The 27,964-nt window shown below is 43.1% G+C and overlaps 1 protein-coding gene across 8 annotated transcripts; it reads left to right on the top strand.

Annotated features, from left to right (window-relative positions):
• Window positions 1–47: 47 nt before the first annotated feature.
• On the top strand, window positions 48–27,443 carry LOC127461065 (uncharacterized). 8 transcript variants are annotated; one of them, XM_051768344.1, is made up of 10 exons: window positions 54–684; window positions 4,834–4,961; window positions 6,347–6,489; window positions 9,454–9,577; window positions 9,828–9,994; window positions 13,471–13,572; window positions 14,151–15,942; window positions 18,676–18,810; window positions 18,922–19,102; window positions 20,588–27,443. In XM_051768344.1, exons 5-10 carry the CDS (start codon window positions 9,849–9,851, stop codon window positions 20,824–20,826), a joined length of 2,595 nt encoding a protein of 864 aa, XP_051624304.1. In that variant the 5' UTR covers window positions 54–684; window positions 4,834–4,961; window positions 6,347–6,489; window positions 9,454–9,577; window positions 9,828–9,848; the 3' UTR covers window positions 20,827–27,443. The 8 variants fall into 8 exon arrangements, with proteins under 8 accessions (XP_051624305.1, XP_051624306.1, XP_051624304.1 ...); XM_051768346.1 differs by lacking the exon at window positions 6,347–6,489 and having other exon boundaries at window positions 51–684; window positions 14,166–15,942; XM_051768339.1 differs by lacking the exon at window positions 6,347–6,489 and having other exon boundaries at window positions 54–650.
• Window positions 27,444–27,964: the final 521 nt, after the last annotated feature.

Here is a 27,964-nt window from a genome sequence, read left to right as displayed (position 1 = left end):
ATTACTTAGCAATCACTTCTGTTAATTGGGAAGGAGAAGGCGCATCCCGAACACCCCCTCGCACTTCTCTCCCAGCTGAGAAGCGTTTCCCGACCGAAGGAAGCGGCTCAGGCCGCTCCCATCGCACCCCGGCTGAGGGCGGCGGGTGCCGAGGCTGCTCCCGGATCCCGATCCCGATCCCGATCCCGCAGCGGGCGGGGAGCGCCTACAATTCCCATCGTGCTCCCGCCCGCCGGCCCCGCGCTGACATCACCCGGCACCCAAAATGTGAGCTCGGCGTTCCTTCCCCTCCCGCTGCGGGGCCTCGGGCGCGCCGAGGTGTTTGTGGAGGGGGAGGATTTCAGCTGCCGCCGAGGGCTTGGAGAGAGGGCGCCTGGATGAGAGAAAAAAAAAAAAAACCCTCGGGAGACGTTCCGGGCGGGAATTCCGCGCCGTTCCTCGCAGTGCCCGTGCAGTTCCGAGGCTCCCCGTGCCAGTCCCAAATCCTCTTGTTCTCCTTGTCCTGCGGCTCCAAGGGGTGGAGGAGGGACGCTCCCCACAGCCTGGCAACAGCGTGCCCGTAGTACCCGAGGCTGGAGTGTAACTATGCTGGAGTAACTGGCGCATTCCAGCGCCGGCGCCGGGAATGGCTGGCGGGAGCAGCTGCGCAGGTTGGTCTCGCTGGAAGTTGGTTCTCGCCCGCAGGTTTGTTCTCCGGGAGGGATGTTGGGGGGTGTAGCCTGGAGCGATGCTGGGATTTCGGGCGGCCGAGTGATTTCTGCGCCCTAATGTTGGCTTGGGTTGCTGCAGGTTAAAGTAAAGAGTCGCGACTTAACTCGCCTGAGAGTTGCTTCAGCCTTTCGAGTGAGTCTGTGATTGCGGGTGCCTGGAAAAACCCCATAGTTCTCTAAACACAAATGTCTCTTGCTGTTGGCAACCGGAGTTTCCTAAGGAGACTTAAAAAGTGGGTGGGAAACGTGGGAATACTTGATGTCAGTCTTTTCTCTGAGAAACACAGTAACTTCTCAAGCGGGTAGGGGATCCTCTTTCACTTTTCATTAGAAACAGTTTAGATCTTTGAGGACACTTGAATATCACTAAGTGAGCAGCCGGTCAAGTGGGAAAAGTGGCTTTATATCCAATCTCAGGAGGCTAATGAAATTAAAATACAAATCTCTATGTATTGTGTGCCCTGATCCTCATGCAGCTGGTGAAAAAAAAGTTCTATTTATTTGGCCTCGCACGCCTGTTTGTAACTTCTAAGAGTGTGGTTTTTACACACTCATCGGTGGATAACTTCAGCGTTTTCGTTTGTTTAAAATATGTTTTGAAAGGCGTTTTGGTTTGGTGGAGTTTAAACTGTGCTGGCTTGTCCGTCTGTCATAGTGAATCTGGAAAAATATTTTGTGACTTCAGTTGGAATTTTATATCCCTAAATAAAAAGGTTTATATTAGTGCAAGTAATCCTGTTTTACAGCACAGGACTTAATCTACGAATCATGCACTTAAGGTGCCTTTGGATTAGTTGACTTTAAAGTGAGGGGAAGTTCAGTAAAAACTCTCTACCTGTTTGTTTAGTATCCCCTTGTGTTTCCCTGGACTGCCAGGAGATAATGGAGTGTGATATGTGGTAGGAGTTGTGAGTGAAGGTGAATATATAGAGGGAGCTGGCATTAAGTTCTCTCGTGTCCTTGGAGCCTGGAAGAAAATATAAAATCCTCTCAAACTCCAGAGTAAGGGCTTCAGTCATTTTTCCATGTAAAAGTACTTGGGAATAGTAGGACTTGAGTGTTTGGAGTACTTGTGGCTCTGGACCACAGTTAGTGTGCAGAGCTATAAAAATCTATCATTAAAAACAGTATCAGGAACTTTTTAAACAGTTCAAATGAATTACAGAGCAGGGCTTTGTTTCTAAACTACCCACTGGCAAATTAGTCCCCCCCCTTTTTTTTTTCTTCAATAAAGGAAGAAGTGAGGAGGCTGCAAATTCGAATTTCTGAAATGACTGATTTTGGGCAGACTGAAGTTGTGATAATTGCACAGATCCACAGTTCCCAGTGGATAAATCTGCATCCTGAGTCCTTACTCTGTTTAATTTCTTGTCATTGTAATTTAAGATTTTAATATAAATGTTGCAGAAATGCTCTGGTTTTTTGAGGGTTTTATTCTGGCTTGGGAAAAAGAACCTCACAGAGGTACCAGTGTACTGCTCCAGGGATGGAATCAGGGAGCAGATTGGAATCTCTTCCACAACAAACTTTCTGCCACTTTAGCTTCGTAAAGATAAACCTAAATATAAACCAAAGAAAAAAGGTGTGTTAAGGAAAAATGTGGATCTTGGGACTTGACAGCAGTTTTCCCACGTAACCTGATTCTGGAACTTGCAAACCCTCAGGAGTGTGAGTGGAAGTTTTTAGGCCTTCCTTATGATCTTCCTAAAACACTGAGGTATTGTTTAAAATCACCTTTTTTTTTTCTTTTAATTAATCTGGAGAATTAGATGTACCACAGCACGTGGAATTGCAAACTTTTGGCTTAGATATTTGAAAGGTTGTGGGAAGTGTGTGTGTGTGTCTGTATGTCTGTAAGTGTATATACAGGGGAAATGTTATCCTTTTTAACCAGGGTTTGGGATATGTGGATCAGGAGGCACCAAAATCAGTGGGGTGACCCTACAGGTGCTGTTTATAAGGTTCATTTGAAGTTTCTGGTGTTAAAGTGTTGATGGGAAGGTGAGTGGACATTGCACTCTGAAGATTAGGAGGACTGTGTTTCTTTGGGATGTGTTGTCAAGGAATGTCATTGCCCCAGTGAGCTTTGAACCATCCATCAGACTCAGTGCTGCTTATCCTGTCACCTTACAGGGTGAGCTGGACACCCTTGGGATGAGAAGGGGAGGACTTGGGGATTTCCAGGGAGGCTGAGAGGGTGTGGTAAGGAAACTGTTGCTGTCACATTGAATTTGGGATAGGGAACGAGCATCATCCCATGAGCTGTTCATCCCATTTCCCTGCTGATGGAGCACTTCTGGTGGTGTGCTGTGGGCATTGCTCTTTTTGAGGACTGCCAGTGGAAAATAAACTTAAAACCATTTGTAAGTTCGGGGCGTGATATTAAAGCACTCAGTGAAAACATTTTTATTTTTAATTTGTCAGTGTAACGATGCAAGCTGGCAGTGCTGCTTTAGGTAAAACATTGGCTTCTGCCAAAGCTTTAATGTGACACCCTCATATCCTGAAGGTACCCAACGGGGCCTTTTCAGGAATTAATTATTTATGAGCAGTGCAAGAAGCTTGTGCTTGTATCAACCCCTAAAAACAAAGTGGCAGCCGCAGACAGTTGCCATTGAAAATCCACTTTTCTGAAGGAGGGTGTGATGGGCAGACCTGTTTTGAACACCTGGGTACATTTTAGGCTTTGTTGGGACTCTTTTGTAGGTTGTGAAGCCAAATTGCAGCACCTGCAATGCTTTGGAGGTTCCTGTTTAGGGATATCAATGGATTGCCGTTTGGGCTTTCAGGTGTCAGTTAGTGCTTTGTGAAACTCATTTAAAATCATTAAACCCACTTTTAAAGTGAGAGTAGGTCATCCACAGTGGGATGTGGGTGTAGTCTGACATAGTCCTATTATTTTAGGACAGGAGCAGGTGCTTGGTCAGGTTTTAAGGATTTATCATAATGTGATGGTTGCACACTTTATCCTAATTTATCTTAATCATAAAAGCAGCCCTTCCCCCAGCCAAGGCTTTGTGCCAGTGAAGATGAAGCCTTACTTTTGTGCAGTGCATTGATTGCTGACCTGGGACATTGTTTTGCTGTGAGTTAGGTTGGAAAGGACCTCTGAGATCATCAAGCCCAACTCTGTCCCCGGCACTACCCGGTTCACCACTAAACCATGTCCCCAAGTGCCACATCCAAAAGCCTTCTGAACATTTCCAGGGATGGTGACTCCCCCACTTCCCTGGGCAGCCCCTTCCAACGCCTGACCACCTTTCCAGTGAAGAAATTTTCCTAATATCCAACCTGAACCTTCCCTGGCACAGTTTGAGGCTGTTTCATCTCCTCCTGTTGCTAATTACCTGGGAGCAGAGCCTGACCCCTCCAGCTTCCCCCTCCTGTCAGGGGGTTGCAGAGCCAGAAGGTCCCCCCTGAGCCTCCTTTTCTGCAGGCTGAGCCCCCCCCAGCTGCTCCTGGTGCTCCAGACCCATCTCCAGCTCCATTCCCTTCCCTGGACACACTCCAGCCCCTCAATGTCAGCGTTGTCCCGAGGGGCTGGGCTTACATCCCACCTGGATTTGGATGACAGCGTGTGTGGCAGGAGCCAGCCTGGCCTCTGCCATGGGCAGACCCCGAGTCTGAAGATGGGATGGAGCCCTTAAGGTGCTGCATTCCCAAACATCTGCATTCCCAGGTGTCCTGTCACGTGATGGGGAGGGATGTTCAGTTCTGTGGCAGGTGTGAAGGTCACGGGGTGACCGTGTGTGCTGGAGTGGTGGACGTGGAGCTGCGGGATGGACCTTGATCCGACAGGATAAGGTTGGAGAGAGCAGAGGTGTCAGGCCGTAGCCCTCTGCCTGTGTGATCCTTGGTGCTGCTGTCCTGCCCATTCCAGGGCTCCCTGTGACCTGGGGTCAGCAGCTCTTGTGTCCTGTGGGATCTTACAGAAATAAATCATCATTGCTCCGCCAAGGCGTTGGGTGTGGGTGGGCCTGGAGGAGCTGTGGCTGTGTGACCTGGGAGGGATGCTGGGAGGAGCCATGAGGGGAAGCTGGAGATGAGTTTTCATTCATAAGTACAACTTTGGCAGATCTGGTAATTGCCTTTTTTTTTTTTTCTTGTAATTGCTTTTAAACAGGCTGAGTCAGTCCATAAGGCTCTAAATTTCAGCTTGCACAGCAATGCTGCACTCTGCAGAGAGGAGAAGCTGTGTGCTGATAACAAGGACGTGGTCAAAGTGCCACCCCTGCTCCTTGCAAGCCACAGGTGAGTCCAAAAAGTGAATTTGCTTAGGTGAACAGAAAGAAAAACCGAGGTGATGTGTTTGTTTCGTAGTGAATAACCACATAACAAAAACCCCTCGACACCCGAAGAGATTGTTACATCACAGTTTCACTGTGTCAGGACTAGGGAGGGATCATCTTTTCATGGAATTCAGCAGATCCTCACACACTCCTCTTCTCAAAGGCATTTGTGAGATTTACCACGAAGAACAACTGCTGGAAGTTACTCTGAACCAAAAAAAAAAAAAAAACACCAACCCCCAAACTTTGTATTTAATGAATGTTTTTAAGTGCTTTTGTTAAAACAGATGGCCCATTAGTGCTCTTAATGGTAACTAGACAATAGATCCCTTATATTGAACAAGCATCTCATAAATATACTTAGTCCCTCACACCCTTAAATGGGGCTTTTTTTATGGGCTTTTGCCCCAACTGTCTAAGAGGTGTTTCAGACTTGATTGTTTCTCCTGGGGGGGGAAAAAAGCTGCTTAATTCTTTGACTGCTAAAAAGGAACGTTTCCCTTTGCTGCTGCAAAAAGCCTTTTTGATGATGTGAAACTGGGATTTAGAAGGAAGTCTTCAGTAATCTGCCATTTTTATGGGTTTATCTCTGACATTAGGAGATATCTGAATAACTGACCTATTTTTCTCCCCTGAGTTTGGTTTTTTTACATGTCCCTGTTGCCCGTTTACTTCTGCTGGTTCATTTCCTGGGTAACCCAAGAAAGCAATGTATGGAATTCTGATTTTTTTCCCTTTTTTTACCCAGTAGTTTCAGAGAATTCCTAGCAGCACATCCTGAGTTCACCAGTCCCAGTGTGCTATAGATTAAGAAGGCTGTAGGTAGGAGCTCTTAGAAATCTTAAAAAAACAAACAAACAAACAAACCAAACCAAAAAACCCCAACCAAACAAAAAACCAACCAAAACCCAACCCCAAACAGTGCTTTTTCTTATGTTTTCTTTTTCTTGGTGAGGTGCAGCAGAAATAAACAGGAAATATTTATCCTGCCAAGAAATCAGAGTAGAACACACAATGTAAATGTAACAACACTGTGCAGTGCTGTTGTTTAATGTTGTTACCAGAGATGTTTATAAAAGCATTGTTGAGCAATGCTCTGTAGCAGGGAGTTCCTGCAGTTTTGGGATAACTGGCTGTAAAAAGGCTTTTTGCTAATTTAGCCTGAATGCTTTTTGGAAAATCAGGAACTCTGTCAGGTGGGACTTTGTGTCAATGAAAGTAACTTCTTCTAATTGTATCGTGAAACAAATATTTAGCTGTGATTACATAATTTTTCAGCTTATAACATATCCTTTCAAAGAACTGTTAGTCTGATATGAGCCATAAACTGCTCTTACCTCTAAACAGGAATAAATCCTTCCCTGTGAGGGTGGGGAGACCCTGGCACAGGTTGCCCAGAGAAGCTGTGGCTGCCCCTGGATCCCTGGAAGTGTCCAAGATCTGGCTGGATGGGGCTTGGGCTGGTGGAAGGTGTCCTTACCCATGGCAAGGTTTGTAATGAGATGCTCCTTAAGGTCCCTTCCAACACAGACTATTCTGGTTTCCATGAGGTTCCCCAGATCTAAGTAACAGTGGCATCACTTAGTAGTCTCTATGAAAATTCCTAAAACTCCTTCCAGTCTGCCTGAGGGGAGCCTCTGGTGCCCTCTCAGCAGCAATTGCCATCTCACAAGAGCAGTTGCAGCCTCGAACTGTTTTCCAGGACTTTGCTGGACAGGACTAGAAACAAAACATTTCCAGTGATGAGAAACAACACATGAGTCTCCTGCATCCACAGAGCTGTGAAACCTTCAGACAGAGGGTTTGCACAAGGTGTAAATCAGTTTTTAGCTTTTTGGAAAACGAAGGGCTTGTTCACGTGGGACTTTGTCAATGGAAGTGATTTCTTCCCATATTTATCCCACCTCAGGCAGTGCTGGTGAGGCAGAAACCTCTGTGTGGAGGATTTGTCTCCTCTCTGTGGCAGAGTCCCGTGGGGGGACACTGGCACTGCTCTGTGTCTTCTGTCCTGTTCATGCTTGGCACTGCACAAGGTCCTGAACAACCTGCTCTGTGGCAGGGCATTGACTCCAAAGGTCCCTTCCAGCACCAGCTGTTCCCAGATGTCTGCCATGCAGGATTCTCTGTTCCAGGTACAAGTGACAGGACGTTTATCACGTCCCTTCCTGAGGTCTGTAGGTCCATCTGCCTCTGGATGCCTGGCAGCTGTTCTGGCTTGGTAGGATTGGGGACTGGAGGGAATGGACTGGGCAGGAGGAGGAGTTGGGGGAGTAACAGCTCTGCTCAAGGTGCAGGAGCAGTGAATCCATCTGTGTAACAGCAGCAAATCCTGGGGACAAAGGGGAAGCACAAAGGAGCCAGGTGACAAAAAGTGAGTTGGTGTGGGGGGAACACAGGACTTGGGGAAGGAATCCCAGGATGGTTTGGGTTGAAAGGGACCTTAAACCTCTTCCAGTTCCCACCCCCTGCCATGGGCAGGGACACCTTCCACTAGCCCAGGTTGCTCCAAGACAAGTCCAACCTGGCCTTGGACACTTCCAGGGATCCAGGGGCAGCCACAGCTTCTCTGGGCAACCTGTGCCAGGGCCTCCCCACCCTCACAGGGAACAATTTCTTCTTTAATCTAAATCTCTCCTTTTTCATGTCACAGATACAACAGTGTTGTTGTCCAATAGCTTTGATTCTTTTTAGTTTCCTACACATTTATACTTAAAATATTTAACATTTTACTGACAAAGAAAGTTCTCCTCGTTTAATTTCTCCTCAAACAAAAGAAACTTTGGGACAGTTTCTAAATGCTGAAGAGCTGCCTGATGCTTTTGGAAATAGTGACTGTGTTTGGTAAATATTTGTGTTTGCTCACTGCTCTGTTGTGATGAGCTGCTCGCAGAGGTCGAAAGCCCCCTGTGTGCATTTCAAGATGTGGCTAATAAATGTTGGATGTCTTGGGGAAAAGCGTGTCCAGTTTCATATGCAGGGAGAGAGTTTAGTACATGCACACTTTTTATTTTTCAGGAGGAAACAGGAGCTGTGTCTTGAAGAAAGAAAAAAAAAAGTCCATCCTGATAACCTACCTGGGTTTTAGGGGTTTTTTTTGTTATTGTTTTGAGAGATAATTTAGTGAGAGCAGCAGCTTTCCCAGGATTTGCAGGGCGGAAAGGATAAAATAAAAGCCCTGCTGAAGGCTGTAATTGTCATAATTCGATTTTTTTTTTCTAATTTTTTTTTTTCGAGGCAGCGTTTTGTTTGTTGTGGTTTTTTTTAATAATGCTGAAATTCTGAGCGTGTTTTTACTGTAACTTGCTGTTAGTTCTCCTGTAAATCCCAGAGGAGAACTTGTGTTTAACTGGGTGGAAGGACAGGCTCTGCTGTTTTGGGAGTGCCAAGGCTGTATCTTGGGTACACGAAGTACCTCGTCCCCTGATCTTTAGACACACTGTCCTGCACAACTCACATTAGCAGTGATTAATGGCTCTGAAAATAAAAGATAAACCCATTCCTTACAGATCCTATTTTTAATCCGTGCAGGAATATTTTATGCCCTGGCCAAGGAGCAGAATTTATCTCTGTGTGTTGCTCCCTTTTAGTCCAAACAAGACCAGGGCTCGGGCATTGGCCTGTGGTTGTTGATGCTGATAAATTTTTCCTGGAATTTCAGCCTTGGTCAGCTGCTGCTTTCCAAAATGTTACTTTTGTGGGGTTCAGGAGTCATTTGGAGCACAAAATGTGGGTCCCACCCTCCTCTTCCTCTGTGGGGTCAGAATCGACCTGTGTGACTCGAGCTCTGTGGTGCCACTTGGTCCCTGGGCCAGGAAGTCATTATTTTCTGTTCTTTAATGATACAAATCGATATAAAATGATATAAATATGAATAGTGTGTTTGCATGGAATTTTGCAGAGTATTTGTGCAGCCTCTACAAGGTTCTAGTACCTCTAATTCTGTTATTTAATAAGGATTTGTTTGGATGTGTGAGATCACTTTATAGGAAGTGATGACCCCTCAGTGGAAACTTATTTTTTTTTTCATTCAAAGAAATTCCCTAAAGGATTGTTCTGCCTGTGGCAGGAACACACCTGGCCAGGAAATATTTCTTTACTACCTCTTCAAACAATACCCAGGGAGATCTTCCCAGTCCACGACAGCTTTCACTAAACCAAAGTTTGACCAATGATTTGTACTAAGCAAAAAAAAAAGAAGCCCCTAAATTCACAGAATTCCAGGTTGGAAGCGACCTCAACTGTCATCTGCTCCAACCTTTCTTGGCATAAATAACATTTGAATAAATAATTTATTTGTAATAATTCTGGAGCAGCACTTAAAGCCAAGTTACTCTTTTTTACCCACGGTGGCTCTGTGGAGTTTACAGATGTCCCTCCCTGCTGTCCTCTTTGTTGGAGTAGTTTGTGTTTTCAGGGATATAAGTGGGATAATTGCCCTTCCCTTTGTTTTCCAGAGGGAATGTGTTTGCCTGTGCCATGTGCATTTCCAGCCATATAGAGCAGAAGGTTCTGAGCTGGTGAACGGGACACCCCAACACCTGCAATGTGAAATCTGTGGAGAATTCCTGTTATTCTGTAGTAAGTCATTTTTGTTACTTACATATTTATGTAAATAACACACGTTTTTAGAAGACAAACAGCTTTGAGCTAATTTAAGGCAAGGGAGGGAATGTGATTTAGACTTTATCCTTTTATCACAGTGGTGCTTCGTTTTCCTAAACAATTATTTAGCTCAAGAAATAAAAGTAAAGGCTTTGCTGTGTTGCCTTTGCTTCTCATTTACAGACATGTGCAATAATAAAAACATTCCCTTCTCTTTCCAACACAGGTAAATAGCAAGAACCAACCAATGGACACTCAGTTATTTTCCCCATTGCTGGGAGCAGTTCCCAATGCCCCCCCACCCCTGGAATCTTCCCGGCTGTGCAGCGACTGGTCGGGATGTGGGGAGGAGATTGGCTCAAAAACTGCTTTTCAGGACTGCACAAAGAAAAGGTATGAGCATTCCTGCTGGGATCTGGGACGCTGGGATTGTTATGGAGCAGAACAAACGGGATTCCGGGTGTTTTTTGAAGGCAGAGTTTATGGGATAACTAAAAACTCAATGAGTTTTCTTTGCTGTGTTAGAGTTATTATAGAGGTTGTGGGGGGAAAAAAAAGGTGTGTGTACAGATGTGTGTTTACCTGTAAAAGCATCTGAAAAATTTGGAAAGAATACCACATTTAGGGAACAAAATGGGGAAACTCCTGTGTGCCACTGAAAACTCCTTAAGGAAAATCTCACTCACTCTCAGTGCCTCCCACCCCTCAGTACCACAGGTTGTGATTTCATGCTTGATAATGCAGATTATTTCCTGGAACATGAAGAGTGCTAGAAACAAGTCAAGTGTAAGTGGTACCTGTGCTGCTGGAAGCATAAATATGGTACCAGCTCCTCCTGAAAATATGTCACCCCACTGGCTTGTTGTGCCCTTGATATAATGCACTCAAGTTTGATTTTGTGTTAAAAGCAATCACTTTGCACTTCTGGATGTTGAATGAATGCAAAAGGTCTTTTGGTACTTGAGTCATGAAACATTTTTATGGAGAAGTTTCCTCTGCCCAAGTCCAGCTGTTGGTGTTGGAGGCTCTTCTGATCCACCAACTTAATGCAGTGAAATTATTAATGGTGCAGAGAAGGCTGGACAGGGGTTTGAAAGCTTCCCTGGGAGTGGAGAGCAAATAAAACTCCTTTGGGGTTTTTTTGGGTGTTTTTTTTTTTTTTTTGGTTTTTTTTGTGGTTTTTTTTTTGTGTTTTTTTTTGTTGTTGTTGTTGTTTTTTGGGGGGGGTTGGGGGTTTTTTTGGGGGTTTTTTGGGGGGATTTTTTTGGTTTTTTGGGGGGTTTTTTTTTGGTTTGTTTTGTTTTTGTTTTTTTGGGGGGTTTTTGGGGGGGGGGTTTGGGGTTTTTTTTGGGTGTTTGTTTTTGGGGGTTTTTTTGGGGGTTTTTTTGGGGGGTTTTTTTGGGGGTTTTTTTGGGGGGGTTTTTTGGGGGTTTTTTTGGGGGGGTTTTTTTGGGGTTTTTTTGGGGGTTTTTTTTTGGGGGGTTTTTTTTGGGGGGTTTTTTTGGGGGGTTTTTTTGGGGAGTTTTTTGGGGGGGGTTTTTTGGGGGGGTTTTTTGGGGTTTTTTTGGGGTTTTTTTTTGGGGGGGTTTTTTTGAGGGGGGTTTTTTGGGGGGGTTTTTGGGGGGGGTTTTTTGGGGGGGGTTTTTTTGGGGGGGTTTTTTTGGGGGGGTTTTTTTGGGGGGGTTTTTTTGGGGGGGTTTTTTTGGGGGGGGTTTTTTGGGGGGGGTTTTTTGTTTTTTTGGGGGCGTTTTGGGGGTTTTTTGGGGGGGTTTTGGGGGGTTTTTGGGGTTTTTTTGGGGGGTTTTTGGGGTTTTTTTGGGGGGTTTTTGGGTTTTTTTGGGGGGGGTTTGGGGTTTTTTTGGGGGGGTTTTGGGGTTTTTTTTGGGGGGTTTTGGGGTTTTTTTTGGTTTTTTTTTGGGTTTTTTTTGTTTGTTTGTTTGTGTTTTTTTGTTTGTTTGTTTTTTGTTGTTGTTGTTGTTGTTGTTTTTTAAATCTCTCCAGAGGAATTATTTCTATAAAATCACAGATGAGGATTACAAGGAACAGGGAATGATGGCAGTGACCAGGGAGCACCCACTGAAATAATGAGTCCTCTCGTTCACCCTGATCATTTCGTGGCCTGTGGACAGCAATTAAAAGTTGTCACACTGAAACTATTCCAGCCTCAGAAATGCATAAACAGTGTTTTTTATATTGGGCTTCCCTCCCCTCCTCTCTCCTTTCCTTCTTTATGCCAAATGATGGCAATATAATATTGATTTTTGGGGGGTAGGTTGGTGCAGACTGGCACAGCAGCTTTTGGCACTTAGGTGATGCCTTTCTAGTGAGTATTTCTAGTACCTCACTGCTTTTTTTTTTTTAATCATTTTCCTAATAAGATGAAATTTGAGATGGGGAGAAAGAGGAATCCCCCAGTTCACAAGGTGCTGAAAGGTAACAATTAAGGAAGACACATATAATGCAGAAAAGCTATTTTTTTTTCCCAGTCTTCCCTGGAAAGTGTCACAGTTTAAGCTTTAAGTGTTAGGTTTAAGCACAGTGACAATCCTCTGATTAAAATATTCAATATTTTCTTAAAAGGCAGCCTTTAGATTACTACAAGGTAGCTTTTTTTTTTTAAAAAAAAAGGAATTATATTAAATGGTACTTGTCTGTTAGTGATAATCCATGTCTACACCCATTCTGAATGTGCAGATATTCAGTGTTCCTTGAGGTGTCCTTTAAGAAAAATAGAAAAAGACAGAAGTTTGCTATTTCTCACAAAGACACGGAAGAGATTCTCATCAAATAAAAGTTTTATGTTTATAAAACACTTCCAAGAGTCTTTGCACTTCTGTATGTCTTAAATAAAATCACTCAGACCAGATCCCTTACACAGGGAACTGAGTAGTCATGAGGTAAGAGGTAGGTAAATTCAAAATATAATGAGTATTTAAAAACCAGTAAGGAATAAGTGGCTTATTTTTATTGTAGCAAGAGATTAACAAAGTGATTTGTCTTAATAGTTTATCCCACATTTTATGGTCTCTGTTAATCAGCAAAATTAGTGAGTAATTGTGTGGCAGCATTAGATGTGGTTTGGATGAGCTGACACCAGGGAAGACTGGGAGACCTTCAGGGACACTGAGAGGGATCAGCTGAGCCACAAGAAGCTTTTGAGTGAACTTTATTAAAGCAAAACAATGTGTGTCACGGGGAAGGAGATCTTACAGTGTTATGTTTTAATTAATTTCTGAGGAAGGGGCAGGTGTCAGCACCTGAGCTCTTAAAGAACTCATTTTGCACCTGAGGTAAAAGTTGGGCTTGTGTAAAACTGGTGATGGTTGAACGCCTCTGGTATTTATTATAGCTTTAGTAAATATTCCTGATAAAGTTATTTCTAACAAGGCATTAAAAAGTGGTTCAACCTAAGTATAACTTCTTTTTTTTTTTTGAGATTAAAATAATAGTTTTTGAGTTACAGAAGTAGATAAATTACAATCCCCAAGACTTTGAGAAGGTTGATCTTATTTATCCTCTCAACCAGACAGTCAAGGTTTGAAGGAATGTCTGTGGAATAGTTGTTTCTTGGAAAGAGAGGAGATTCTCTTGCTGCTCCAATCTCTTCACCTGACAACTGGGGAAGTCTCTGGTGAAGCAAGAAATCAAGGAAATTGTTCTATTCCTCTTAGGCTGTAGAATTCACAGATACAGGAAAAGATTTCTGTGTGTGGATGCTGAGAGTACATTAAATCCAAATTTCAAACTAGCTGATGCTGCTAAAATAAATTAAAGGTTTTATCCTTTGCTTTTCCTTTTGCCTGATTTGTTTAGGAGGAAAAAAAGACTTATTTGTCTAAGCTTTTATTTATTTGTTTGTTTGTTTTTAGGGCACCAATAAATCTTTCTTATTCTGGCAATGGCCCTGATATGTTTGGGCTGGTGTCAAGCATTTTGGAGGAGCCAAACAAGCCTGAACCAGTTACAGATTGGTAAGTTTGTTCTGAAAGCTCTTAAAATTTCTGTGGTTTTTTTTTTATGCCCATTGTCACATAGATGTGATACCCATTTTTAATTATTTCAGAGTTCAGTAATGAAGGTCTTATAAATTCCTTTAAAATGTGGAAGTGTTTTTACTTGCCAGTAAAAAAAAAGACAATAAACTGTTAGAAATGCAAATTTTCCAAAGTCTTCCATCAGCTTTACAGCATTTGGGGAGGGAAAAAATGCAATTAATTTTAACCAGTGGGGAGCTGACTGAATGCAGGGGAATATAAAATATTTAATAAATCCAAATAAGCTCTACAGTTTTGAATATATGTATTATAAACAGCAGAGAACAGTGTTGGTAGTCAGATTTCACAGACCCTCATTTCCTCAACTGCAGTGGGAATATTCCTCTCCTTTATTTTTTTTTTTCTTGAGGAGAGCTGGGGATGGTTGGTCAACAATGTGATGGGAAAGATGTGTAGTGGAGGGGAATAACCATGGTGTGTAATGTAAGAAATGTTTAAAATAATTAAATAAATTAATTAAATAAATAAAGATAAAATGTTTAACTCTGCTACAGGAATTCTCTTTCAAGGTTGTTTCCCCCCATGTGGGCGCCTGACCTGGGAAGCAACGGGGGATTCCCAGCCAAGCACCCTGTGGAAAGCAGGGATTTCCCAAGCCTGCTGGGGAGGACACAGAGCTGCCACCAGGAGCAGCTGCAGAAACCTCCTGATGTGGAGATGCTGCCCAGAGGTTTGGAAGATCTCCAGCTCGTCCAGTCTTGGCTTTCTCCACCCGGCCCTCGCCCTCAGCCCGACGGCGTCCCGAGCAACAGCTGCCCTGAAAATTCCTCCTTGCAAAACAACAATAGCAACAGGATTCCCCAGGAAGGGTTTTCATTTCACGGGGTGAACTTTAACCAGCATCTGTGCAGCTACGACCACGTGAGGCTCAATGGGGACCACGAAAAATTCGGCTCCAATTTTGGCCCTTTTTCTTCTCAGAGCAGGCTGAAAGAAGGCACTAATGCTCAGAAGGAGTACTGGAAGAGTGAAAGGGCAAGAGGAAAAGCCCTGAAAAATTATGCTCAAGAACAAACTAAATGTTCCCCTGATCTTTGCAAGCAGCCCTTTGATAACTCTTGGGATAAAGTATCCCAGGACAACCACTGGCTTCCTAAAAGATATGAAAATGTTGGATCTGCTCACAAACTGCAGTCAGCTCTCCATCCATCACTATATTTTTTCAACCAAGTCCCTAATGAAGATAAATTCCCTGGAGAAACAGCCAGGAAACCCCAGGAAACCCACGTGCAAAACGGCCACTGTGGCTTTCCTTTGGGGAGTGCTTTTAATAATAATAATAACGAATGTAAGGTTAATGTTGGCCCGAAAGAATTCTCTCCTAAAGCAGCTGAGTGGGATTTATCTGTGAAAAACGTTGTGCAGAACGGGAGCTATTCATCATACCATGGATGTGCGTGGCTGGATGGGAAAGGTCTGGCAGCTGGACTGGATATTCCCTACGGAAAACAGGTCACAAGCCCACAGTCGTCTTCAGGGGTTTCAACCGTGTCTGGGGGTTCTCCCACCCATCAGTCCTCTTACTACTCACAGCTCCTACCTGTCCTCCCTCCCAGGAAAGATGGAAGGTTACAAGTATCAAATGGTTTTTCTGATAACTTGGGGCTTTCTAATTTCACCTCAGAAAACCAGAAGCAGGTGAAACCCGTCGGGCAATCCCAGCAGGATTCACTGACTAATAAGGAGGGGCCGTACCATAAATTCCCTGTTGATTCCTCTTATGACTGGGTGACGCAACAGAAGGCTGTGAGTGAAGACCCTGAGAAATACCACAGGTTTCCAAAAAAGCAGAGCCAGGAAAACTGCAGTAAAGATGACAGGAGAGGCAGAAGGAATTGGATTCCTCATTTGGGGTGCACCGCCCCAAACCGCCCTCCCTTCAGTATGTTCCCAAAAAAGCACGGTGAGAATGGTGGCAGCCTGTCAGACTTCATCAACCCTTCTTTTCTTCCTTCTTTCCCCTTAGTGTCTGATTTTAAGCAGAACCCCAGCCTGCCTCTGTTTAATCCCCACCTGCTTCCATCAGCCAATAATTTGGGGTTTCCCCCGTCGCCGTTCCCCTTCTCGGAACTCGTTGACCTTTTCCACTGCGACGACTTGAACCCCCTGAGCCCCTTCCTCAATGACCTGTTCTGTGGGGAGGTGGCTGCCCCCTACGTGGCCTTCCCACCCCCCTTTCACAAGTACAGACCCCCAAGGAACCGCAGTGGACCTGCTAATGAGCTTCACATCCGACTGGAGGAGTGTTACGAGCAGTGGAGAGCTTTGGAGAAGGAGAGGAAGAAGGTAAAACCCAACGGATAATTATTCCTGATAAGAACTTGACTGGTTTTAAATCACATGAAGGAAGAGAAAACTTAGGGTTTCTTCTTCGGTTGGCTTTTTTTTTTGTTTTGTTGATTTGTTTTGGCTTGGTGTTGTTTTGGTTTTTTTTACTGTCAATGTTCATAGAATCACAGAATTAGCTGGGTTGGAAGGGACCTCCAAGATTATCAAGTCCAACCCTTGATCCAACCCCGCCGTGGTTCCCAACCCATGGCACTGATGCCACATCCAGTCTCTTTTTAAAAATCTCCAGGGATGGAGAATCCCCCACTTCCCTGGGCAGCCCATTCCAATGGCTGAGCACCCTCTCTGGAAAGAAATTCTTCCTAATGTCCAACCTAAACCTCCCCTGGCACAACTTGAGACCATGTTGTACTTGTGTCTTTCCCTTTTGGTTTCTTATTTTACTAAATCTTTGGGTTTAGTAATATAGAAAATTAAGCAACTGATCCTGGGCAAACCCACAGTGTCTTGAGTGGATGTGCCCTCTCCCAAAGGAAATTGCACAATTTATATTCTTATTACAGTCACTGTCCTGCCTCAAACTCTCTTGCTGAGAACTGTTGCCAGGGAGGGATCACGCTGCTGATAAGTGGGAACGATAAAGGAGCAGGAGGTGCTTTCCCAAGAGGAGTCAGATCTCTGAATTCCATGCCAGACATCCGAAATTAAATTGTCAGTAATCCCTGTCCTAATTGTACACCGAGCCTGGCTGTTTCTTCCACTTTGGAGAAGACTCCTGGTCTGATAAGGAGACAGGTGTCTGACCAAACTGGACCTCTGGAGAGCACCTTTTTCTTTCCCACATCAATTATGGGACCTTGCTAATGGACTTTTGGAGGTGTAAATAGAACTGCTTATATTGTTCTCTCATGGATGCCCCTAAACAAGACTCCTCTCTGCCTGTCTGGTCTTCTAGGAATTCCCTACAAGTGGGAAAGGGTGATGGTGATTCCTGCTCCAGGGTCTTCAGAAACCCTTCTGCTTTCTGTTGTGGCAAAGAAGGCTGTTCCAAACCTGCTCAGGCAGGATTCGTGTCAATTAAGTCATTTGGGAAGACCAAATCATAGTTTTTCTCTCTTATTTTTTTTATTTCATGATTAAAGGAAGATTGTTTATCCTCATACCACGTGCTTAAGAATCAAAGGGATTTAACTGACTCGCTTGGTCTGGTCTGTTCCATGAGATCCAGTTTTATCCTGATGATCTGCTTGGGATTTTTCAGTCCTTTTTGTAGTTACACACTCCACCTGCAGACACCTCTATTATATTTGAGGCTGCCTGCACTATTAAATGTGCAGATCAATTAGTTAATTACTTATTAGTTGTGATTCTTAAATACCTGGTGGTGTTATGTGAATCCATGACTCTTTTCCCATCTGCTTTTTTTTTCTGGATGCCTTTCAGGCTTCTCAGATGAGAGGAGGTGGAATCAGCGAGCTCTTGTAATCCATGTTAGGTGAGGGCAGAGACTAAATAATATGGAAGTGTCAGTAGAGCAAAAAGCAAAGGACTTCAGCACATATTTGCAGTAGGAATGTACACAGTGGGAATGTGGACTTAACCTTGCCTTGAACTGCAGGGTGGCACCTGGGCCCTCTCTCTCCTGTATCCACTGTACATTGAAGAAGAAATGAGACAGGGAAATCTACTGTGGTTGTATCTTTTTTTACTCCAAGTGTAAAAAAATTCCTCTCCAAAAATAGGTTTGGTGATGTTTAGTTGCTGTCTGTGTTACAGAAGTGGTTTGCCCAGTGTCTTTCTCAACAGGGAGTTTGGCAGCTGTATTAATAATTTTTCAGAGCTGATATAAGTTTGTTAAATCTGACTTAATCCTGATGAGCTTTAGATACAATTTATGCTGCTGTGATCACCTGTTCCTTTGTTTTAGTAATCACAGTATGTGACATTTGAGAGATGCAGTGAGAGCCACTGAGTTTAAATTCACAGAATTGCAGAATCAGTAAGGTTGGAAAAGACCTTTAAGATCATCAAGTCCAACCATCAACCAGCACCATGATGTTCACCACTAAACCACGTCCTCAAGTGCCTGTTCCTTGGGTGCTGCACAAGAATTTCTTTGCCTGGGTCTGTGTCCAAAGTTGGTTAAAATAAAGTTGCACAGGTTTGGTTCTCACTTCCCAGGAAAGCACATATCCAGCTCAAATAACACCTCTGTGGCCTGACTCCCTGCCACTGAGCATTGTACTCTGAGGGAGAGCTGAAATTAGGGAGGCATTCCTGCAAGGAAGCTGGAGAGGGACTTTTGACAAGGGCATGGAGTGATGGGACAAGGGGTAATGGCTTTAAAGCAAAACAGGGCAGGGTTAGATTAGATTTAGGAAGAAATTCTTGGCTGTGAGGATGGGGAGGCCCTGACACAAGTTGCCCAGAGAAGCTGTGGCTGCCCCTGGATCCCTGGAAGTGTCCAAGGCCAGGTTGGAGCAACCTGGGCTAGTGGAAGGTGTCCCTGCCCATGGCAGGAGGTGGAACTGGATAATCATTAAGATCCCTCCCAACCCAAACCATTCTAAGATTCTAGGATACTTGAAAACATTTTCCAGTCCACGCAGTCAAAAGCAAAGATGGGAAGTGCACTTCCAATGCACTTGACAATTCTGAGCACCCCCCAGAGTGGATTGTCATACTGTACTGATTTCAAACATTTACACTTGGTATTCATTTCCCTTTCAGGCTGAAGCTGACCTGGCAAGACACTTCCCAGGGAAGTGCACACCCAGCTCCAACAACCCCCCCGTGTCCCGACTCCCTGCCAACCCATCCCGGGTGGATCGTTTGATCGTCGACCAGTCGCGGGAACAAGCCAGGGTGGGCCTTGCAGTTCCTGCTCTTCTTTGGGAGAGGGTTATATCTGTTGTAAGGGAGGCTTTTTTTTTTTTTTTTTATAAATACTTAACGATTTTTGGTGTTTCCTGGCAGGTGGTGGCGTTGATAGGAACGATGGAAAGGCTTCGTGGTGCCCCCCTGCACAGGAACATATCCACGGCCTTGGAGCACCACATGGAAGCCATCCATGGGACACGGGCCCGTCGGAAGGATGAGATTGTTAATGCTGCTAATCCCCAGAGACACGGAGTGCCACGCTCTAGCCACGAGAAAGGTACCTACTCCTCACCCTTGGAGTCCAAAAAAAAAACTTTGACAGAGATTTAATCGTGAATATACTCAATTTTAAAACATGTCACTTTGGAATTTGCAGCAATTCTCACCACTCCAGCAAAAGAAAATTTGTAAATACACACTTGTTACTTTTTAAGTTACTTTGAGATCTGTTGCGTTTTTTTTTTAATTTTTCTGTTATTGGTTTAAATGTTTTCCTTTTGACTAAGAGAACTGTAAAAACTATTCAGTGATATTATATATAACCATCAGTCACTGTCCTGAAAGTAAAAATATACTTGTTTTTAAGCAAGTAGAATTAATTAAAAACATAAATTTGCTGGGGTTGTGTTAATTAATTATGTCTGCCTACCTTATCTAAAATCACAGATACACCAGGAATTACATTCCAAATTCTGTTGAAGTAAAACCAGAGGAACCTGTAGCAGCAGTAGAGGTGATATATGTAGGAATTTAGGGTTTGGGGGGTAAAGATAATTTTCTTTTTCTTCAGAAAATTATTTCCAGAGAGGGGTTGCACCTCCTGCTGCTGCAGTGGAGAGGACAGAGAGATTCCTTTTGGCTTCCAGCAAAGGATAGTTCTTCCTTGTTAGAAGGGAAAGATAAACTGCAAAGAGAGTCAAAATGTTTTTCTTTTGCAATTCAGGTGTCAAACATGATGTCAAATCATTTAAATGATAGTCCTATGTGCAAACTGAGTCCTGAAATAACTCCTAAAATTGTGTCATGTGACATTAACCCCCAGCATAAGTCAGGAGTAGTGGAAGGTTCTTGGCAAGGCATGAGAAGTAGGACACAGTGGCTACATGGATGGTTATGGTTAGATTTATTGCCAATACAGTCTCTAAATTAAACAGCTCTATCATCTGTTACAGTGGATTGTTGATCATCAGATCCTGGTCCCTCTTGTTGAGTCACAAATTTTGAGACCCCCTCACTTCCTAAACTTCCCGGAGAAGTCCAAGTGCAGCTCGATCCACTTAGTCCCAGATCTGGTCAACAATCAGTGTCTAAAGAGTTAAAATATCAGCAGTTCTGTGTGGAAACGTTCAGGTTTCATGCCTGACCTTGCAGATCTCCCAGTTACAAAGCAACAAATCACCTGTGGAGCTACTCTAGGATTTTATCTCCACATTTGACCGGATCTCAGCGCTTTTATTGACCCGTCCCAAAGTGAGTATTCCCTGTCTTTGGGACGGTCCTTCCCTGCTGGGAGAGGGATCCACCCAGAAACTGCCTGAAAACAACCAGCTGGCTCAGTCTCCACTAGCACTTTTTGCACAGACACAATGAGTGTGAGGTGTTGTGGTGGTCCTTTGACAGAGAAGAACCGCAACCGATGGGGTTCGACCAACACAGCTCGGCTGTTTCTTGACCACACTTAAGGAGATGAGCCCAACCATTTTTTTTGTTTTTAACATTTCCAGGCTTGCATGCTGATTTAAGATGTTTTTTCCTGTTGCAGATGTCCTGGCTCTGGCAGCTGCCATCAGGGCTCTGGCTGGTGCCACGCGCCGGGCTCGCACCGCGCTCTGGTGCGCGGCACAGATGACTTTACCGACAAAAACCCCTCCTGCTGGACCAGAGAAACAAGGAGCTGTTCAAAGGGCATTGCAGGAGCTTTCTCCTCTGAGCACAAGCACACAAGAACAAAGCAGTGTGGAGCAAGGAAAGCCCGAGGAACCTGCAAAGATTGTGGAATAACTGGGAATAAGAGCGGCGACAAAAGGGGGAGAGGCTGAGGATGGGGAGGGAAGGACTCAGGGTCCTGCACAGCACCTTGGGGAGGGGGTTTTGATGGGATGTGAGAAAGCAAAAGGGTTAATTCATGTGCCTGGTCAGTGCTGCAGTTCTGTTACTGTGATTCTGGTGCTGGGAGACACTTCTTGTTGCAGTGTTAATGCAGTTTTAATGTCGCTGGTATTGCGGGAAGGATTTCGATGATAAGAGGAACTAAACAGTAGCTGAGCATTCCCTTGTGTGCTTTTCCAAAGCTCTGTGAGTCTCAGTCACCTGAGAAACCAGAGAGTGTGGTAGAACTTAATTCTCCAATTTTTTTTGTTAATGAGATAATTTAGCACATTTAAAGGTACTTAATAATTATTCAGGGCTCTGCAGGGGTTTTTTTTTGCACCATAATATAGTTCTTTTAAGAGCCAAAGTGATCACTGAGTAGTTTGCATCCCATCACTCTGCCAGGAGCAATCCACACTCCTGTGTTTTTGGGAATCAGGTCATCCAGGCTATCACTAATTTGGGGAGAGTAATCAGTGTTTAACGTTGTTGTGTGAGATGCTTCAGCAGCTGTGCTGCCAGTTCAGTTTCTGGCAAAACCAGTGTGAACTGAGCTTTCCCACAGCACAGTCCACTTCAATATTTCCATTAAAAAATGATTTTGTAGCTTTGCAGTGTGTACTGCATTGGAGTACACGTCAGCAGGTGATGGAAAACTGTCACTCAGGATTAGAAATTGGATTTATTGGTTCCTCAGTGGGTTAAAAACCAGTAACTGTATAACATAGTATGCATTTATATTAATAACAAACAATAATTTTGTAATTAAGTTCATGGTACTATAATTTTTTCTTTCAGACACATTCCGTATTTATTTTGATGTGTTCATTGAATGTTTATTTAAAATTCTATTTTAGTAATATAAATATTTTGCCAAATCTTCTGAATAATCAGATCTAACGATTTACTCAGGAACTCTGTATATTCTTATATAAATATACACATGGTATTTAGGGATTTTTTTTTTTTTTTTTTTGGTGAAGGGATGTTTGCAAAATATTTACACAGAGCTAACTATGTACTAGGTTACCAAAGCTGTTTAACTGATTATTTTTTGGTGTGGAAGACTTAATATATTTAATTGCTGTTAACTTAGTCTTTGTTCTGTGGCTTAGACAATCAGAGTATGGATGTTCAGGGTGAGAATTAGCAAAGAATGAGTAATTCCAGGTGTGTTCTTAGGGCATTTAGGAATATTTTAATGCTTTAACTTACTGTTACACTGTCTCTTAACATGTACTAATAATCAATTAAGGCTCTTAAGTATCAGTATATATGGTTTGGAGAGCAGTTCTTATTTTAAAATTGAATTAAGTTGGTGATATAAGTAAAGTTTGAAAGGCAAAAATGAAGATTTTTTTTACGTTGCATAGTGTTCAATGTGGAATTTGACGTTTTGTGGGTGATTAGAGAGCTGTTTCCATATCTGTGTACTTGCAAAACGTTCCAAATGTGTAGTTTTGGCTCCGTGGATGTTCCTAGAGCAGATTTTTGTCTCGATAGTGCCACCCTTAAAACTCTATTGAGGCAGTAACGTGGAAACTTGTAGCAAAAATGCACACCTTGTAATCCACTGAGCAAAGTTTCAAAGCAAAAGTAGGTAGAAATCAGATTCTTAGTGTAGCAAGATTATGGTGGTTTTTTTTTTTCCTCTACAGAAAGTGAATTCAACTTAAAAGAACATTTTTTTTTCAGCTTTAGCCTAAAAAACAGGTAACAGTTATTTGAGTGTGAGTGTTTTCTCTGTGTGCACATGCAGTTTATTTGCACAGACTTAATTTAACGAGGTCAGATTTGTGTTTGTGAAACTAAATAACCCACAGCTGACAAGTGGAGCCTGCAGTATTTCAGTTCGTGGATGATTCTGTGGTTTAATTACCATTGCTGTGGTGAGAGGAAACCAGGCTTTGCAAGCCTGGGTCAGCTTTTTCTGTTTACAGAACACTTGTAGGGTGGTTGTGTGGTGAATGTATAGAGTATAGTGGGTCCTTATTGTATTATTAGTGTTAATTAATTAATGTGAAGGAACGTGGTATTAATTGATTCATAGTTAATGTGCCTTTAACAGCCTCATTTTCCCAAAATGATAAACAACTTTTTTTTTTTTTTCAATTACAGTTTAAAAATGCAGTTTTAAAGGGTTCCAGCTTGGCTGCACTGGACTCCAATTAACACCCACTGTTAATTATGGTAATTGCACTCATTAGACCGGCCAGTCTGGGGCTCTTTAAGTGGCTGTGGAATGTTGTCACCCCGGGTCTCCTGTGCCAGTGTCAGATGTCCCTTGTCATGCCCTACAAATCCCCCCAGCTCCACACGCTCGGGTTTCACTTTGCCTCGCTCTGTTTTCTTCAGAAAAACTCCAGGTCTTCCCCAAAAAATGACTTTTTGTGCCCATTTCTTTAACTGATTTGCCTATGGGCAGCATCAGCCCCAGGCCTGCCTTCAGTTCTCATGTCAGAACGCTTCAGTTCTGCTGCTTTATTACTCCCCCTTTTGTATTTTAGGGGGAAAACCCTCTGTATTTTGTGAAACAACACCTGGAGTTGCAGCAGCTCTGTTGTTCACCACGTTGTTTTTGGTTAATTTTTCAACAGGGCACGAATTCTGTAAGTCTTGCACTGAATTTTTGGTATCGATAAGTACAAGTGTAATGCTTGTGGCTTTAGGAGCTAATTGTTACTGACTTCAGGGGGAGCAGGGTTGAGGTTTTAGGTCACACTTAACTTAAGCCAGGGAGGTGGTTTGGGTTTGGAGTTAGGTTTGATTTTTTTTTTGGAGGGGAAAAAAAAAAATCCTCCTTTCCCTCCCCATTTTGAGAAGCAATCAGGTAAAACTTAATTTATTCCCTTTTCCATTTCCACCTACCTCACCCCTCCCAGCTTTTTTGAGATTTAATTCTTTGGGGTTTTCTCCTGTTTTGATTTATACAGTTTAAACTTCTGGATGAGGTGAAGAGTTGCAGCCAGTCCTGGGAGCAGTGATTGCTCCAGTTGAAGCAAACAGGGTCCTTAGAGTCCCTTCTTAAGTCAAGACTGTTATCAGGGTGTGATTTTTATAGTTCATAGCAAATCTTTAATGCTTTAAAAATCCCAAATCAATAGTCCCATACAACACAGACTTAAGAATTGTGATTATTTATTTATTTATAAATAACTGGAGGCTTCTGATGATCCAACCTTATTAATTCCCAGAAGGAGAGGCCACAGCAGGGGAAGAACCCTGAGGGTTTTTTTTTCTGGTTATGAGTTTTGTATCTCTGTTTTTCTTCTGTACCCACAGGGTCCCTCTGGCAGTTAAATTACTTTGATGGTATTTCTAGAAAGTAAAACCCAGAAATTGGTATTAATTTGGTATTTTCATTAGAGCAGCATGAAGGGGAGTTATTTAAGTTCATGATGCTTTTCTTGCTGTGGCCTTTTCAGTAGTGTGTGAGACTTAGTTCCTGAACTGCTGCTGTTGGATTTTTTTTTTTTTCCTTCCACACTGAATATTCTTTGCTGGTGGTATTTAGAACCACTACAAATCCTTTTTGTCTGTACCTGGATAGGTGTAAGTTGGGAATTATTTGCCTTTTGGCTTGGAAGCTGCTGCTCTAGTTCAGAATAAGTCTCTTATGGTTGTTCCTGGCACCTTTTTTCCTTTTGGTGAAATAAATGGTTTAAGGTGGAGATCATGCAAGTGGGAGGCTTTGCTGAGGTAGCTGCCTTTTCAGAGAAGTGTGGGGATACTCCAGGTTTTTGTGGGAAGCTCCCTGGCTTTCCTGTGCACTTTTCCAGAGGTGCCATGAGCACAGCAACTTGCTGGGACTGTGTTTGATGTGCAACCCTGGCCACCTCCCTTTCTGTTTGGGGATATAAAGGGGGGAAAGGGGAGCTCCAAGAAGGAAGGACACACTGGGAATCTTAATTCCCAGTGGGGAGGGTCACTCCTCTGTGTGACTCCCATGGCCAGAAGGGTGTGAGGGGCTGGGAATCTGCCTTTGCTTAAACCAGGATTCCCTTTTCCCATTTGCTGCTGAGACCTGTGGCAGAGTTGGCTCGTTCCTGTCCCGCTCTGGAAGTCATCCTTCCACCCCTGTGTGCTTTAATCATGTGGAATTAAGCTGTGTCCCAGCCTGAGGGACTGGGAGAGGGCTTGGGAACAGCAGGTTCAAGCTGAGGGGTCTGGTGCTCCCTCTGGGATCAGGATCATCACCTCTCCCAGCTGCTTCTGGCAGGGGAGAGAGCGAGGTGGGATTTAAGCTCAGCTTTTCTAGGCTTAGCACTCCTTGCCTTCTGTCGTTTTCTGAGCACAAAATCTGTTTGTTTGGGGGTTAAATCTGTTCTTCCTCCAGTGACAGCACCCAGCTTTGCTCAGTGGGATGTTCACAGATACGACTCAATGACTTCATAAGTCAGAGCTCTGATTCTGTAGAAAGCTGGATTTTTTTTTTGTTTTTGTTTAAATGCTGTAAAGATTATGCAACAAACAGACCTTAAGCCTGTATGTCTATTTTTTTAAAGCTCTATTTTTACCTGCTCTGGAAGCTGGTGGGGTTTTTTTGGGTCCCTTTGTTTGGGAGCTGCAATGTCAAAATGCTGCACGTTGGCACAACCCAAAGCAGTGGGTTTGGGGATTTTGTTCTTTATATCTTTTATTTCTTTGGTGTGTTTGCAGCTGTAAAACAAATTTTTAAATTCTTTAGGGCCACAGTCTTCTCCAGGTTTATTTATTCTTCCTAACAAGGGTCATCAAAGTGGAAGGACTTGAGTTGCTGATGGTTTAATTATCATGTTTATTGTGTTGAACAGGGGAAGGGGACACTTCACATCAATCAATATGAGGGCAGTTGACTTTGGAATGTGTATTTTAATTGTAATTTTTAGATGTTTAGGCTGAGCGTGGTCCTGTTGCCATTGGAGCCACAGCTTTAAGAGATTTCTGTCCTGGTCTGGCTTTGCTGCTTCACTGGTTGAACCTCCAGTTAAGCAGCTCTTTGCAAACCCCAGCTGAGCAGTTCACCTTCAATGTTTGTTATCCAGAAGCTCCAGAAGGATGAGTTCCCAACCTTTTTTTTTTTTTTTTATGAGCTTTCTCTCTCCTTGGAATTAGCCAGGATAACGTTGCTTTCTCTTAAAGCTGAGGAATGGACCTACTGCACAAATTGGGGCCAAATTGGGGGATTTCTGGGAGTTTTTGCACCTTGTTTTATCCTGTCCTGCTTCGAGGGAAACAGAGCCTGAACCATGTTAAGACTTTGATTTATTTCCCATGCAGTTTATCCATGGCAGTCACCAGCACTTTTTTTGATTTGTGGAACTTGAGATGTCTGATTTTTATCTGTTGGGTTTTTTTTTTTGGTAGATACTGATTTGTAATTTTTTTTCAATAAAATAACAACTTTGCCAATCAATTTTCTGAGTTTTGTGGAATGGAAGGTCCTTATTCTTCTCTTAATTAGCAATACTGTAATCAAAGGTGCAAAAAAAAAAAGTGTTTAATGTGTCTGTGCTGTTAGAGATTGAAAATGTATCAGGTTAGAGCAACTTTTAAACCAGGTGAGGAACTGGAGCTATAAATCCTCTTTGGTTGTTGCAAAATGGGCTTTAAAAAGGAAAATATTTGCATATAGTGAATTACAAAAGTTTGTTAGAGAGAATAAATCAAAGATCATTGCCAGACAAAGATTGCTTCACATTTTTTTACTGTATGAAATACAACTTGTTTATGCACAGTAATAATGAGCATAGTTTTTTTTTTCACAGAATGAGGCTATTTCCAATATATAGATGGGAAAAATAAGTTTCCTTTTATTTTTTATGACAGATATACAAAGATGAATAGTGTCTATATTTTAATAAACTGTTTATGTCTGAAGTGTATCTTTTACATGTCTGTTGGTCCAACTCATTTGTTTAAACAAACCAGTTTTACACTGCTGGTGTAATATTCCTGAAGGAGATTTTTGGAGTGATCCACTCAGTTGGCCCAACAGAAAGATGTCAAATTATAATTTAGCTTTACAAAAAAAAAAACCAAAAAAAAGGTCGATTAATCAGTTTAAGCTTCTTTAAGTATTTCTGTAAAACAACTGTGGACGTTTGAACGCTGCAAAAATCTTACTTCTACCTCTTGTGTAACATCCTTAAAAAAAATAATCCTTCACAGATGTGCTTTGGCGTCACAGGGTGTTGGTTCACCTTAATTTGGGAATTTCATCTGCTTTTCCTGGTTTGTTTTTTTTTTTCCCCCCCTGTGGAACACCAGGATGCCTTGTTATGTCCACCTGTGTTAAGGAGCTTCAGCAAACTGTGCACATTCACATGGTTTTTATTAAAGGCCCAAGGGTCAAAAGACATGATTGAGTTTGTGTTACGTGTGTGAAAGTCTCAGAAATTGGAGAATTCTGTAATAATAAATCATGGCCAGCATAATTTTTCTGGGTTTTTATTTTTTTTCATGTGTGATCTGATTCCTCTTTTATTTGAATAATCACCTGTGTTGTATGTCCCTAATAAACAGTGACAGCTTTAGTTCAACCCTCACTATTTCTCAGCTGCTTTTCTCCCCAGGAGATGAATTTGAGCTGGTAATTCTGCCTTGTTACGTGTTCAGTTCCAAAAATGACAGTTCTTTTGTGTTTTATGTGACTGATCTGATTCCTTTAATTCTGCAGAAGAAGAAAGGGGCAGTTTTGGTTGTCAAACTTGGGGCTGAGGAACCTCTTTTCCTCTAAATGTGAGGGGGCACACAGAAAATGTGGATTTGCATCAAGCAGTTGAGAATAAAGGACTTTAGTAAGGACTTCAGGGGGTGTTACTGGGGGGAATCATGGATTGTTGGAGTGAGCTGTTGGAGCAGGTCCAGAGGAGAACAAGGAGATGCTCCCAGGGCTGGAGCCCCTCTGCTCTGGAGCCAGGCTGGGAGAGCTGGGGGGGTTCCCCTGGAGAAGAGAAGGATCCAGGGAGAGCTGAGAGCCCCTGGCAGGGCCTAAAGGGGCTCCAGGAGAGCTGGAGAGGGACTGGGGACAAGGGATGGAGGGACAGGACACAGGGAATGGCTTCAA

This window comes from Manacus candei, unplaced genomic scaffold (genome assembly GCF_025592945.1).
Source record: "Manacus candei isolate 608988 ecotype Guabito, Panama unplaced genomic scaffold, ASM2559294v1 h1tg000094l, whole genome shotgun sequence".
NCBI lineage: Eukaryota > Metazoa > Chordata > Aves > Passeriformes > Pipridae > Manacus > Manacus candei.
Note: the sequence above shows the minus strand (reverse complement) of the source record. Positions and strands in the feature narration are given on the sequence as shown.

What these genes read in the sequence shown, in the direction of transcription:
- LOC127461065 (XM_051768345.1), top strand. Translation starts at nt 9,849, where the DNA reads ATGGACACTCAGTTATTTTCCCCATTGCTGGGAGCAGTTCCCAATGCC. An exon ending in CAGGACTGCACAAAGAAAAG is followed by an intron (nt 9,995 to 13,470) that starts GTATGAGCATTC and finishes GTTTGTTTTTAG; the next exon opens with GGCACCAATAAATCTTTCTT. An exon ending in TGGAGAAGGAGAGGAAGAAG is followed by an intron (nt 15,943 to 18,675) that starts GTAAAACCCAAC and finishes TTTCCCTTTCAG; the next exon opens with GCTGAAGCTGACCTGGCAAG.